The following is a 16,248-nucleotide window of genomic DNA, read 5'->3' on the forward strand; positions in this document are numbered from 1 at the left end:
CACAATTTGCACGATATATATCCCACAAGTGTGCGTGTGTGTGTCCCTTAAGAGCAAATCACCATGCTACACTAAGGCAATTTTTTTGCCATAATATGCAGTATGCATTATACATTATATATACATTTTTAGTTTATCTCTTAATCTATTTTTCTTTTATCATATGTCTCTATACACGTGGGCATAATGAATAACCATTCGGTGTACAAATTCAATCCCACTCTATCAGTATTCAATAATAATACCAACTTAAACAACAGCATATACATTCCAGCTGACAAGAAATCGAAGTCAAGGACGTCACTAAATACGTTATCATTTTATAAACCAAATGCGTCTGTATATGTAAAGAAGATTGATAAAACTGATAAAAAAGACAATGTAAAAACATTAATTCGATATTTAGGATGGAAAAATTATAGCGGTACAATATCACCAAATTTATTTAAAAACCCAAGTATGACTGATTTAATAAATATATGGAATTTTATATTTAAACATGTGGATCCATTAATAGAAGTAAACAAAGATAATTATGGAGAAGTAGTATTAAGCTTTTATAGAGACATTGGATATCCATATACAATTTCTAAATCTACTTTGGTGGCTCCAACTACTGGTTTACAATATAATACACATTTATCTGCCTTAGCTTGGTTATGTCAATTGTTAATTTTCGAAGCAGAATGCTTTAATGATATAAACGAAGAAAAGGATGTCAACATTTTATACGATTTTAATGAAGATTGTGAAATCAAAATGGAAGATTTCATTTTACACAGTTATAGGTCATACATAAATAAAGAAGAAAAAAATATTAAGGATATGCTTAATGCTAAATTAGAAAAAGAATTGGAAAGACTTGAAAATGATATCGAAATAAAACATGAGGATATCCATGAAAAGAGAAAAAAAATCGAAGAAATCAAAAGTAATATGAAAGAAAACGAAGAGTTAATAAAAAGAAATAAAGTCTTACGTGAAGAAAATATAAAAATAAAATCTTTACACACAAATAGTTTAGAAGAAACAATAAAATTAGAAAAGGATATTGAAATTTGTAAAAAAGCTAATCAAGATGAAAAAAATAAAACCGAAGAAATATTAAACGAAATAAATAAAATAAAAGAAACATTACAAAAACAAACTTTAAATAAAGCACAATTTATACAAATGAATGAAAATATAGATAAAAATAAAGAGAAAATTGAAAATATAAAAAATGAAATTAAATCATTAAATAATGAACATCCAATTTTAAGTGAAAAATTAAATAATAGAAATAATGATTTAAAAAAATTAGCAAAAAGTGTAAATGATAAATTAACTGAAATTTTAGAAATTTTAAATATATACAATAATTTATCTCAATCTAATTGGCATAGTATTAACACAATTAGTATAAATATTGATGCCTTAACAATTGATACTATGCTTAATGTTAAATGGAAAGAGAATAAAAAAAATATTAAATCATATATTGAAAAAGATAAAAAAGAGTTAGCTAATTCGATAAATATTATTGAAGATAATGAAAACCAAATTAAAACTATCGAAAATGATATAGAACAATTAAAAGACTGTATATATCATCTAGAAGAATCAATTAAAAAGACAAACGAAAATATAAACAATTTTATAAATGACTCCAATAATCAGTTCAACCAAATTATCCGCCAAAACGAGGTACTGCATTGTCATTACTCTGCGTGTGTGCACTTGCCTGGTCGTTACTCGTATGTTCGTTCAATTGTTTGCTCACGTATTTTATTTCCCCACCTTTTTAGGAAACGCTCGAAGAGGCCCAGAACAAGCAGGTAGGAAGCGAGCATTGCACATGCCGTTAACAATGCTGTACATGTCGAACATGTGAAATGGTTGCATTTGTTTTGAACTTTAGAATGGCGAGCATGTAAAAAAATAAAAGCCTAGAATGTTTTACATCCCTATTTGTTTGTAATTTTGTGTTTTATTCCCTTTTTAGAATGAAGCAAATGAAATGTTTAAAGATGTGATTGCATCTAAAGAAGATAAAATAAATACTCTTAACAAAATAAAAACGGAAAACGAAGAATTGTTTAAAGAAAAATTGTCAACACTTCAAAAGGTTCGAAAAACAGTAGAAAACATATATACATTTTGCATACTATTATATTTCACTATTATCGTATTTTATATGATATGCTCATTAGTTGAGAGCCTAATTAGTGATCTTCAACTAACCGAATGAACATGCATGCCCTTTGTTTTGGTCATACCATTATATGGGTATTATTATTATTGCTTTGCTTATAATATTACAACTTTTTTTTTCACCTTAGGCATGCTCCGTTTTGATAGAACTAAAAAGTTACAGCAAGTCCTATATTTCAATGTAAGACATCATTTTATATTTCCATTTGTGTACATGCAATGTGAGAAGTCGAGAGCTACTTCTAATTTAAGGGCAACTTTTTATGCTGCATCAAAATTAAGCTACTACACTACACAATAAATAGTATGACATATTTCGACGTTTACTTTATATTTTTTTATAGAGTTTTAGACGAAAAAAAAAAGGAATTGGAATTGTATAAAAATTTACATCAAAGTGTAACAGAATAAGTATAAACAAATAAAGGTATGCATATGCATGGAAATGTGTTATACACATGGCATTTTGGTATTAGCTGGTTTGGGACAATGAAAGTAAGTGGGATCTTCTATGACACATGGGTTAAGAGAGCTTGATCAATTTGCTGAATAGCTTTTTGAATATTTTCATCATTCAATTTGATAGTATTTTCAATGGTTTGTATTTTTTTTTTTAAATTTTCGATTTCCTGTTTTTCTGTATTTTGCTTGTTTTGAAGGCTATTAACATTTTCTAATTTTTGACCTTCTTTAGACAAAATTTCATAAATTTCTTTTTTTTTTCGATATTTTTTGATTTGTTCTAATAATCTTTTGTATACTTTATTTTTTTTTTTAACTCTTTTCAATTTTTTTACATCCCTTATTGTTCGTTTGCTTAAAAACATAAAATCACTTTTGATAGTTGACAATTCAGTATGTAGCATATTTATGCTATTTTCGATTCTATTAAAATAAAGATAACCATTAAAAATTGATAAATTATCATCAAAGCATTCTTTTTCTTTTTCATTTACAATATTACTATCATTTGTTTGATCTTCATTATTATTTTCTTCTAAATTTTTTAAAAGCAATTTAATTGATTTATTAATACAAAGGGAAAATTCATTTTTAGGCTCGAACAAACTTTGGACGCATGCCCCTGCGAATGCCTTCTCCATACTTCCCGTTTTTCAACCACGTTTCCTACGTATCCTAATTCAAGGCGATGCTCAAAAAATTATACAAAATTATGCAAATTTACTAACTGTTTATTTTAATACATACATTTAATGTGATTACTAAATGCGGGTATTCCTTTTCAGTCCATTTTATTTTCCCCTGAATGAAGCGAAAGATTGCCCAGCATAATTTTCCCAAAAATGAAAATAAAAAATATCACAATAAATAATGCAAAAATTGTACAATAAGCAATCTGAAAAAAGTGCGATAAATAATGTAAAAATTATACAATAAATAATATAACAAAATCGCAGCAAAATTATAATATTTATTTAATAAGATATAAACAAAATTTGATATTATTAGCTGTCAAAAAAAAATTAAATATTTTTTTCCCCATAGTATGCATATATGAGCGAAAAAAAAATAATAATGTTGTAGCAATGCAAAATGATAATCCTATGAATTTTTTTTTTCCATATTTTCAGATATAATAACATATTAAAAGGTGGATTTATTTATTAAATAAAAAACATTTTTCACATTCCTTCGCTAGTTGGAAATATTTAATGTGTTTAAAAATAGTTAGTAGGCATATAATTTTTTATTATTATTATTTTAGTATATACTATTTTGTTTACTACACAATCAGTCATATAAACTAACAAAATTTTTCACCATGCCAATATAAAGTTTGAAAATAATATCTAATTGTGTGAAATAAATTTTGATGAAATAAAATTTGATGAAAAAAAATTGTTACTTTTTTTTCCACACCATTTTGAAAAATGAAATTAAAAAAACGAAAGTAGGGGAGAAAAAGGAAAAGCGGAAACAGACGGCATTGGTCAGAGTCAGCCGATTTTCGGAAGACAGCTTAACCAGCTTATATGATGAGCCAAACAATAAGTAAAACATATTTTGCCTATATATAACATGATATAATATATCTGTGTATTCGCTTGACCTGATTCATTTCTTCAAGGCATCATAATCATTGAGAATACACTACGCTAGTTTTACAAAATAAAACATAAAACAATATACTTTGAAAATATATGGATTTGATCTTTCTTAATATTATTACACTTTTCGGGTTATTATACATTTTCAATGAACTTACAAGTTGCCTAATTTTGGATAAGGCGAATACAAGGTCATGTAAAAATAATATATTATTTGTTAAGACATATAAAGGAAGATATAGGGGACGTAAGAAAAATGAAGGTTCACAACAAAAAGCATGGAGAATAAACTCCAAATTAGTAAGCTCTTTCGAGTCACCGATTGTTGGAGTAACCATAGGAAATATATTAAAAAATAAGAACAAAAATAAGGACAAAAATAAGAACAAAAATAAGAACAAAAATAAATACTTATTTTTTTCACAAAACAGTGTTCTAAATCCTAGTATTCCAAAAGATGCATTAAGCATTTCATTAAAATTGGAAAAAGAATTATATCTAGGTCGAAATAAAAGCTTAGTAAATAATTTACTATGTCTTCATTATGTTCCTACAATTTCAAATTCGTATTTAAAAAAAAGCTTAAACGATTTTCGACTTTCAGATTTAAATATAAAGGAAAATATGTTATATCATTTAACATTGAAATGTTTATATTCCTATGACCAAAATACAAGAGATAAAAATGTTTTGGAAACAATTCAGCAAAATAATTATAAATTTATTTTACAACACTCTAAGGCATTAAAGAAGATAACAAAGCAAGTTCAAATTTCGGAAGAAAAAAAACGTTTTAATTTTGCTACCAATTTTAATAACTTAAAAAATAATATGGTTACAACACATAGTGATAATTCATGGGTTGAAAATAAAATTGTGGATGTGTATTTAAAAAATCGAAAAAAATTAAATATAATATTTATTAATACAAAAAAAAAAAAAAATATATTTCAAACTTACAAAAAAATAATAAGAAATATTAAATATTATGATATGTATGACAAATTAATAATTTTAAATTATTTATATATAAATAAAAAGTATAGAGAATGTCTTTTATTTTTTAAAAAGTATATTTATAATAATATATTTACACACACTAACCAACAAAAATCAAAATATTTTATTATAAATTTTATTAACATATTAAATGAAAATAATATATTAAATTTATATTTAATGAAGATACAACATTCACACGATTTTTTTTTTAAATCCATTTTGCTACCTACAATTAATGATAAATATAAATTAAACTTTCTGTCAATAAATCCTTATAATTTTATTCAAGCCAATTTAAAAGACACTCTATATTTGGGAATTAACCAACAAAATGATGTCGAAAATAATCAAAATGAAAACCTACAAAATTTTAGTTTGTCTAGCTATAATAATCCAAAATTAACCCCCTTATTTTATATAAACATTTTAAACACATTTTTGAAAAAAAAAAATTATTATTTTCCTGAACTGTTTTTAAAACAATTCTATTCCCACTACATGAACAATATTAATGGTTACAACATAGCTAGCGATGATAAGTGGATTTTTTTTTTAATCACCTTAGCATTCTCTTTGAAAATATTTTATATAAAAAGTAAAGGAAATGTAACATCGTACAGTAAGGAAATGGCTGAGAAATGCAAAGAAAGTTATTTTGTTGGGAACACACTATATGGGCGGGTTGAACCGTTGGAAACTGCTCCTTATGCATACTTCCAAAATTATAACCGTGTAAACATATTTGATGAAGACCTATTCAGTTCTGATACAACTAATTTAGCTGCAGCCTTTGAAATTGTTAATAAAGTTGTGAACGTAAGTAAGTTAAATGACGGAATGGACATATACAACCATTTCTATATTTTGCTTTTGTTGCAATATGTGTATTTACTACAGTTTAACTTGAAAAATTCCAATCTTAATATTGATAGAGAACAAAATCAAGCTACTTTACTAGCTTTGGAAGACAAAAAAGAGGATAAGCTTTTTTCAAAAATAATTAAAGGATATAAAAAAATTTTAAATAAAAAAATTACTACACACCCTAACGAAGAAATTATAATATATAATCAAGCATTTGAAGAGTTGAACTTTTTTATAGAAAATTATTTAACTAATATAACAGACAAAAATATAAAAAATGAAAAAGAACAAACATATATCTTACCCGAAATTCTGGAAAATTTAATGCATATATTATCTATGCGAAAAATAAGCATATCCTTTTTTTTTTCACTCTTACATTTTCTTGACTTAAATAATAACAATAAACAATTACTAAACATTTGTTTAAAAAAAAAACAGGTATTTAAAAATATAAATAAAAATATAAAAAAATTAATAATAAAGCGATTTTTAAAGGGAACACAAACAAATAAACAACATGAACAAACCCGATTCCTTTTTGATTATATATTATTAGAGTATAAAGACATTTATGAAACATATAAAAGTATTACCATTTGTAGTAACAAAACTGATATGAAAAAGTTAATAAACAAATTGACTAAAGTAAATAAAAGCGAACACAATATGAAAATATTCACAAACCCAATATTAGCCTTAAACTTGAAACAGCTATTTTTTATTTTTTATTCCTTAAGCAATTTGAAAATGGATAAAGAGATTGTTTCTTTATTTAAACATGCAATAAAAACCAAATGCTTAAAAAAAAAAAAATTTATAAACATTTTCAAAAACAATAGCAAAGAAAAAGAGAACCACACACATCCAAAAAATAGTAGTAGTATAGAGGAAAATACAAATTTGTATAAACAAATTTTTTTAATATATCATAATTCTCTCTTAAGTATAGACAACTCGTTTTATAGTCCTAAATCAAATAAATGGGTGTCAAATTATTCAAAATATTTTTTTTCTTATTCTAATAATCCGTTACACATTTATAAGTACATAACTAATAAATATGAAGGGGACTTAAAAGAAGAACAAACATATAGCCCCATTAAGCTACATAAAAATTGTAATGATCATGTTAATAAAATTGAAGAAGAATTGGAAAAAATGGAAAATATACAATTTTTTGGAATAAACAATATTGAGAGAATAAAAAAAAGTGCAATTTTTAAGAAATTTTTTATTGATAAAATATATAATTTTATAGATAAAAATGATTATACATTAATTTTAAATGGGCTTATGAAATATTTACTTAAAAATGTAACAACCTTAAGAGCTAGCCAAATAGGTGAAAAATGGGAAACTAGCGAAAAAAAAAAAAAAAAAAAATTATGGACAAAATATGTCTATTTATATTTTTACCTGACTGGGCAATGTTATTTAAAAACACACAAAATGTCAAATATCAATTTTTTGATTTTATTAAAAACTAGTTTACTAATGAATGATATAAACAATTTTAATAATCTTCTTTTATTAAATAAGGAATTAACACATAAAAATTATATGCTTATTAATTCAATGATAAATAATGATCCAAATGTTTTATCATCCAATTTAAAGCAAAGTTATATTCCAATTTTAACAAAATATTTAACAGTACCAACTGATATGTATATTATTCATAATGAAAAACTTATTATTTATAATTTAAATTATTTTCAAGTTACAAAAATAATTGATAATTTTATTAATGTGGAAACACAAATTATGTTTTTTATTGATTATAGACAAACCTTTATTGATTTAATTAATTTAGACAATTTTTTTAATCTATCTTTTTTCAAAAATAATAAATTTATTCAATTTCTCAACCATCATAATTTAATATTAAATGAAAATAATTTTTTTAAAAATTCAAAATTTGTCTTATTTTTTGGAAATTGTATTAACAAAAAAAATAAAATTATCAAATATTTTTCAAACCATTATAAAGATTATAGCATTCGAGAAAACAAAAATATTAAAGACGCTCTTATCATATCAGTTCGCAATTAAAATTGGCAATTGTCTTGTTCAATTGTTTTTCTTCATGCTTTTACAATTTTTTCATTTTTTGTTATTTGCCTTGTCCTATATTTGATGTTGTTTTATATAAAATATTTGCTTTTCAAATAATTTATAGCTTATTTAAATTAAATTTTTTTTTATTGATTTTTTTGTTAACTGGCTTATATAATAGCTTTAAAAATATGTGTTTAATATGGTATAGGAAAAAAGTTGCTTGTACGATTGTCTTTAATAAAATTTGACGAGCATGGTTATTTATGTGATAAAGGAAAAATATAACCTATTAATTATGTGCTATATTTACTTAATGCTTTGTAATTTTTTTATCAACATATTGAAGGTGCAGACTGTATTTCCATTCTCACGAATTCATTTTGTTTTATTAACTTAATTTTTATACTCTAATATTTTTTTTCTTTTTTTTTTGGTGGTACTAAATTAAAGGTATTAATTTTTTTTCAATTTACATGCATGTATTTGGAGAAAAAAATATTTCTATGATTTTAATAAAAATAAATTTAAAAAATGTGTGTTAATTTTTTTAATAAGATTAACATAAAAAGACAAATTATATTTCTAATTTGCATGTATTCTATATATAAATTTAAATTTAGTTACTTATTCTATATAATAAATTTGTATGAAATAGTTGGAATTCAAATTTTTTATTTTATAAACACATAGATAGTAATAGTCATTTTTGTCAAAGGGACACTAAATTAAAAACATAAGGATCTCCACCCCCAATTTGTTATGTATACACATTAAACAATTTCATTTCATTTATTTCACTTGATTTCATTTTAATTTAATTTATTTATTTGTTCTGCCTTTTTCTGCTACTTTCTTTAACATTATTCCATTTTGTTAATCCAAATTTTTATAACATTTTTGCTTGTCTGTTTTATTGATTATATGTGAATAGCTGTATAAGCTATTCCATAAATTTTTTGTCTGAATATTATAATTTATATTTGAATTTTAAAATTAATTATTTTATGATAAGCAATAATTGATTTTGCTTGTCTATATTAATAACCATTTTATGGTTCTATCAAATTATTTGCTTTTTTATTTACAAATATTCATAATATTATTGCTTGGTAAGAAAAAATATTGTATTTACCTGCACGTTCATATAATATATTATTGATAAACAAACAAATGAGAAAATCGAAAAACAACTGTATTAAAAATTTTCCTTTCATTTTTTCATGGCATATTATATACAAATTCAATGCCAATACATTTTTAAATTTATTTCTCAAATATAAATAAATGAAATATATTGGGCTGCAAACATTTTAAACCCGCTTATATTTCGCTATTTATATTATAATGGATATCAAATAGTTATATTTTATATTATTACATAAAATTTGAAATATGTTTACTTCTTTAATAAGCGAGACAACCAAAATTGGGATATGTGCAAACATATCTATCTATATATATGCATGTGTATATACGCATTAGCGCGTTATATTGAAGAGGAGGAACCATATATATAATATATTTATCAATTTTTTATTTAACTAGCCATTTCGAGCTTGTTTTATACTAATAAACGAGAAATACCTAGCCAAAATTGCACACCTCTTGATGCTATACACCATTTTGTAATTCGACACCTCGATGTTTTTGAAGACTGGTTTGGCAAGTTGAAAGCCATTCCATTGGTCTTACAATTTTTTAATTTGATTACATTTTTTTTTTTTTTTTAAATCTTGATCCTAAAGAATATAATGAAATATACAAGTTGGCGAACTATTTATTGTATCATATATTTTTTGTTAGCATATTCTTTTTGTGAAAATAAATCATTAATTGATGACGTCACAAGAAGAGGGGACTTAGATCTTGTTATATTGCTAGACATAGGAAATGATAAAATTGGGAATACAAATAATTTAGGATCTGTATCTAGTAATACTAAGCGTTTTAAAGGAATTCTTAATAACATCGTTGAACTGTCTAGCAAGTTATTATCCGAAGACACAAATCGAAACGTTAAAATTAGTTTCATAACATATGACAGTTTGTACGTGCAAACAAAAGGGACCCTAACCAACAATGCAAGAAACGGTGTGCTTGGAAATAGAGAAGATGCAAGTGTGCAAAATGGTTCTATACAAAATGAATCTGCACCAAAAGAGCTTGCACAAGATGATGGCACTTTGTCGACTAACGCTAGTATAACTTCTAAAGAACCGACTATAAAACTAGAGCAGTTCATAAAGGCGGTTCTAAAAACCAAGATAGACGAAACAAATGATAGTGTAGTCGAATCAAACCATTTAAAGGCTCTAAACTATGTAGGATTAAAACATTATTATAATTCAAATGAAAATACAACGAAACTTATTATTATGTTTATTAATACAGATGGTAATACATTTGATGAAGAAACTGATTTAGATATAATTAATAATTTATTTGATAAAAAAAATATAACATTAAATATTGTTACAAAAATACAATATTTATCTTATTGTCATTATATAAACAGTTTAGGGCCCAATACAAATGAATTATTAAGATGTATAATAAAAAATTCATATTATAATAAGCATATGTTATCAAACAGTTTGGTGAAAATATATAAAGACATTCCTGTAGATGCAGTTTGTAGTGATTGGGATGATTGGTCCGCATGTACTACTACATGTGATGTAGGTGTTACTTATAGACGAAGAACAACAATAACAAATATTAAGAATCCAATAAATGGATTATATAAAAGAAAAGGAAAAAATTGTTCTCAAAAAAAAAATTATATAATAAATGAATGCTTTTATAAAAGTTGTGATAATTCATTAGATGTATGTGATCAAGAAATGGATATATCATTACTTGTTGATGATTCATCAATTATTTATTCTCAAAGTATATGGTTAAAATATTTTATAACACCAATCCGAAAAATGGTTTCTCAATTTAATATGAATAATAACTTAATTAATATTTCAATTTCTTCATTTTCAAATAAAGTATATAATTGGTTTGATTTTACATCCCCTTTAGCATCAAACAGAAATAAATTATTAACATTTCTAACAAGCTGGAGATATAATCTAGGTGGTCCAACTAAAGATATTATAGGTGCTTTAAATTTTATAAATAATAATAATATATTAAATTCAAATATAAATAGACAGAATGTAAAAAAAGTTTTAATAATTATAAATACTGGTGATATTCATGATAATAATTATAATGAAATAATTCAAAAAATTAGTAACAATTATAATCTAGATATTTATTCTATTTGTCTTAAAAATAAAAATACACAAAATTGTTCTGCCTTAAGTATTGATAGTAATTATATTTTGGGGAATCAAAAAAAAAAATTCTTTTATTCCTTTGAAGATATGGGAGGTTTTAATGAGAACCTGAGTCTGATACAAAAAAATATCTGCTCTAACTCGAGTCATATCAAGGATCCCATTCACAAGGAAGAGGACGAACTCGAAACTGTGCAAGACCCAGTTGTGGAAGAGGACGAACTAGAAACTGCGCAAGACCAAGCTGTGGAAGAGGACGAACTCGAAACTGTGCAAGACCCAGGTGTGGAAGAGGACGAACTAGAAACTGCACAAGACCCAGTTGTGGAAGAGGACGAGCTCGAAGCTGTGCAAGACCAAGCTGTGGAAAGTGACGAACTCGAAACTGCGCCAGACACAGTTGTGGAAGAGGACGAACTAGAAACTGCACAAGACCCAGTTGTGGAAGAGGACGAGCTCGAAGCTGTGCAAGACCAAGCTGTGGAAAGTGACGAACTCGAAACTGCGCCAGACACAGTTGCGAAAAAGGACAAGCTCAAAACGGCGCCAGACACAATCAAATGGAAAGCCAAGCCACGGCATACCCCATTTAAAAGAAATCGTATGAATAAAAGATTAATAAAAAATAAAGTAATATTAAAATCGGTAAATAATTTAGATAAAATAGGCAAAGACAATGATATAGATGAGATAGGCGATGACTCATTGGGCAGTCCATTAAAGAAATATAAATCCGATTCTTTTATTAACAGTGCAGGTAAAAATGATAATAAAAAAAAACCGATGCATTCATTTATTAAGAAGTTATTAAAAATATTCCATCGTCAAAAAAAAAGATATTCTATAAAAAAAATTAATTTAAAAGATAAAAATAAGTTAGATACATTTATTCAAAATTTACAACATGATTTAAATAATAATAATGATGAAAGTAGTCCAAAAATGTTTGAACAAATAGAAGGTGACTTTAACAATCTTCTTGCAGATATTTTACATAAATCGATTAACAATCCAAACGCCGATTTAAATGAGGAAAGAGAAGAGTCTACTAGTTCTACATATAATATAAATGATCAACCATCTTTAAACGATGAAATCGAATCATCATATTCAAACCTATTTGATAGTATTGATACAGAACCTTATTGGAAGTCTGAAATTAATTTAAAAAATTATTTTCATTCTACTGATAATGATGATCTCGATAAAGTGAAAAAATCAGAAAATTTGGTGCTCCCTTCTTTAGCTAATCCAATTAATAATAGTACTGGGAATGGTACTAATGCAGGTAGAAGCTCTGAAATTTCTGATGAAGATAAAGAAAAACCCGTGACTAGCGATATATTAGAATCAGAAGAATGTGAACAGAAAGATAACATAAATATTTTACCATGCCCCCCAAAATTAGTATTTGGAGTAAAAAAAAATCCAAAATATATTTCTAAATATGATATAATTAAAAAGTTCAGAAGTAATGGAAATATGAAAATAGACTCCATATCATTTGATCTAGATAAAGGCACCCAAGTTGAACAGGCGGAAAACGATGAAAATGATGGGGGTGGTAAAAATGGGGAAGACAAACAGGTTATAGGCTACGAGCAGAATAACCCAAAGGAGGGTAACAAAAATTATGAACAAAAAATGGACGAAAAAATAGAAAGTTTAGAAGATATTGTAAAAACGAATAATAATTTTATAGAGAATGAGAAACAAGAGAGAATCCTATATGAATTAACAAGTAAAGGTGAAGATTGGAAAGACAAGCATTTAGAATGGGACATAGATATGAATAAAGTATGGAGAAATAATAAAGGTATTGAATCATATATTGAACATGATCACGATGATAAGAATAATCAAAAAACAAATCATGGTTATGTTTATAAATATGCTGCTTCATTTTTTATAACTATAGTTTTATTATTAGCTATATCTGCATATTATACATCATATAAACAAACCCAAATAACTCCAATTTCTATCCCAGAAGAATTCATAGTACGTGAGCCCCCAAAAACGGAAGACTATGAAGATCAAACGATAGCCATAAATTACAACAATTCTGCATGGCAATAAAAGCACACCCTCCATATGTTTTAAAATTTTTTTTTCTAAATTGTTTGCATGAATACATTTCATGGGGATGGGGTAATAATTTTTTGTGTCCTTTTCTTTTTCGATCTAAAGAACCGTCTCTATTTGATATTGCATTATGTTGAAAGCCGAAATAAAAGTTATGAATGAATTTTTTATTTTCATAATTTTTAAAATGAAAAAACAATACAAATATGCATAGCATAAACACGAAAAAAAAACAAAAAAACAAAAAATATCATGACTGTCTCTAATATTGATACCCTAATTAAGTGAATACCATTTTTTTATCATTTATAAAAAAATATTATTTGATTAATGAACATATTTTATCATATATTTCGTCCTTAACTGAGTAATGTGTATCTTCAGCCTTTATAACTCGAACAAGACTTCTTAATGTTATAATTAAATATGGCAAATTGTCTATAGTTTCAAAAACAGTGACATCTTTAAGTATTAGTGTTGAACCTACATCTATATACTTTTTATATTCCTTTTCAATTTCTTGATGTAAAGATGCAGGCATTTGACCTGATGGGTCCATACAAATAACAAAATACCCATGATTATGGCATTTTATATTTTTTATAATAACAATCATTTTACTAACTTTATAATTAGAAAAATGTTTATTTTTCAAAATATTATGTATATTATATGTATAAAGAAAAGAATCATTATCATTTGAGCTACTATCTCTTCGAATATATTTATGTGCATTAATACTTAAATGAAATGGGTCTATTGGGAGATTCAAAATTTTTAAAGCTTTTAACCATGAATTGTATTTTATAAATGAGTAACAATATATTAATTTTTTATTTCGGTCATAATCCTTATTATATAAATTTGATGAAAATTTATCATCTTCAGTTAAATTATTTTCAACCAAAGATGGAACATCCTTATTAATGTGTTCTTTACTGATATAGCTTGGGATACTATTTGCCAATTCGTTCATATTATTTTGTAGATCCGTTTTTTTTAAATGTAACATATCAACAGAATCGATACTATTTAATATGGATGCTGAATTATTCTTTTTACTAGTTTCAAAACTTAACAAGCTATCAATATTCTGATTGTTTTCATTATTTATATTATTTTTTTCACTTATATATGAAGAATTAGAAAATGCATTTTTTACAATTTCACTATTACGTAAAACTGTTTCTTCACTTTCTTTATTACTATTTACTTTCATAATATCATTATTTGATATATTATTTTCATCGAGCCAATTACATATATCAGTTTCCATTGTACCATCATCAGTTTTATAAACTTCTTGTCTTTGAAATACTTCATCGCTATTTATTTGTTTTGTTAAAAATTGTTCTTTATATAAATTTGTTTCATGTCTAGATATATTTCTCGATATATTCCTTGTCGTGTTCATATATAATTTGTCCTCTTCTTTATTATGTATATTATTATTATTATTATCATAATTTATATTTATTGCATTATTTGGTAATTCATAATTTTTATTTTTGCTTAATTTACAATGGTTTCCAATTTCGTGAACAGTCTCTTTTTTATTTACGTCATTTGCATTATTTACACTTTCGTGCATTTCAGAGTTTAACACATTTTTATTACTGTTATTATTATTATTTTTTAATTGGGCATTTTTTTGTTCATGTAAATTATTATCTTTATGCCATTTTTTGCTGACATGTTCATAATTTTTTGTTTTATTTGTTTCCCCTTTTCCTAACGTACTTATATTACTATCATCCTCACCATTTGTATTACTATAAAATAGGGAATTATTTCGAGGGAAATTTTGATAACTAAAATGATCAGTAGCATTAATACTGCTACTGTTGTTGCTTACATTTCTATTTTCGTCATTATTATTTTTAAAAAAAGTATCCAAATTCCCAATATTACGAATGTTGAAGTTTAGTATAGAGCTTGCTGGGTTTTGCCTATTACTTTTTTGCACACTTCCCTTAGTAGAATGGATTGTTGGCTTATTATTTTTCAATTCATTTTTTTTTTTCCTTTTCTTAATACAATCATCATCACTTTCATCCAGTAGGCATGACAAGTTTTCATCTAACATACTTTTTGCATAAATCCCATTAAAATTTTCAAAACAATAAAAATGTATGATATAGAAATCGTAGAAATATCTTTAAAATGTATGAACAGTCAGGTAAAAATATGAAAATATGCATAAAATAGAATAAATGGCTAGCTCATTTTTTAAAATTAATTATTGCTGTTAATATTATTTATGCATAATAATTACAATTATGCTAACCAATTTAATGGCAATAATAGTAATACATTTTTGAATTGGTAAGTTATATTTCAAAAAAGAAAAAATCGAACCAATAAAATGATACAAAAAAAAAGAAAATATAATAATAAAAAATTAACAAAAAAATGGCTATAATTCATTGGGGGTCCCCCTATTTTTATGTATATACACACGGCTTATAAAAAAAGCGCATTGTGTGTTGCATATATATATATATATATATATATATATATATATATATATAATAAATGCCCGAGCATATCGATATTCACTTTTGACATAAAGCGCCACATTAATAATAATGAAATTGACACTAAAACAAAAAAATTAAAAATTAAATAATCCCTTTTATAAAATAAAAATAATTAATATAAGTAATAAAGAGCTATGCATAGAA

General features: G+C 25.0%; 5 protein-coding genes across 5 annotated transcripts; 3 read left to right on the forward strand and 2 right to left on the reverse strand.

The window, feature by feature from the left end:
- Positions 1 to 186: 186 nt before the first annotated feature.
- PCHAS_1115300 (kinetochore protein NDC80, putative) lies at positions 187 to 2,604 on the forward strand (the record flags this gene model as incomplete). Its single annotated transcript, XM_016798575.1, has 5 exons — positions 187 to 1,686; positions 1,788 to 1,817; positions 1,985 to 2,107; positions 2,322 to 2,374; positions 2,538 to 2,604. 5 exons carry the CDS (start codon positions 187 to 189, stop codon positions 2,602 to 2,604), a joined length of 1,773 nt encoding a protein of 590 aa, XP_016653964.1.
- Positions 2,605 to 2,702: 98 nt separating this feature from the next.
- PCHAS_1115400 (conserved Plasmodium protein, unknown function) lies at positions 2,703 to 3,296 on the reverse strand (the record flags this gene model as incomplete). The annotated part of the gene is made up of 1 exon (XM_738827.1): positions 2,703 to 3,296. One exon carries the CDS (start codon positions 3,294 to 3,296, stop codon positions 2,703 to 2,705), a length of 594 nt encoding a protein of 197 aa, XP_743920.1.
- Positions 3,297 to 4,355: 1,059 nt separating this feature from the next.
- On the forward strand, positions 4,356 to 8,183 carry PCHAS_1115500 (conserved Plasmodium protein, unknown function; the record flags this gene model as incomplete). The annotated part of the gene is made up of 1 exon (XM_734591.2): positions 4,356 to 8,183. The coding sequence occupies one exon, from the start codon at positions 4,356 to 4,358 to the stop codon at positions 8,181 to 8,183; it is 3,828 nt and encodes a 1,275-aa protein (XP_739684.2).
- A 1,757-nt stretch (positions 8,184 to 9,940) lies between these two features.
- On the forward strand, positions 9,941 to 13,558 carry PCHAS_1115600 (TRAP-like protein, putative; the record flags this gene model as incomplete). Its single annotated transcript, XM_016798576.1, has 1 exon — positions 9,941 to 13,558. The coding sequence occupies one exon, from the start codon at positions 9,941 to 9,943 to the stop codon at positions 13,556 to 13,558; it is 3,618 nt and encodes a 1,205-aa protein (XP_016653965.1).
- Positions 13,559 to 13,883: 325 nt separating this feature from the next.
- Positions 13,884 to 15,650, reverse strand: PCHAS_1115700 (conserved protein, unknown function; the record flags this gene model as incomplete). The annotated part of the gene is made up of 1 exon (XM_736380.2): positions 13,884 to 15,650. The coding sequence occupies one exon, from the start codon at positions 15,648 to 15,650 to the stop codon at positions 13,884 to 13,886; it is 1,767 nt and encodes a 588-aa protein (XP_741473.2).
- Positions 15,651 to 16,248: the final 598 nt, after the last annotated feature.

Source organism: Plasmodium chabaudi, assembly GCF_900002335.3.
Source record: "Plasmodium chabaudi chabaudi strain AS genome assembly, chromosome: 11".
Lineage (NCBI taxonomy): Eukaryota > Apicomplexa > Aconoidasida > Haemosporida > Plasmodiidae > Plasmodium > Plasmodium chabaudi.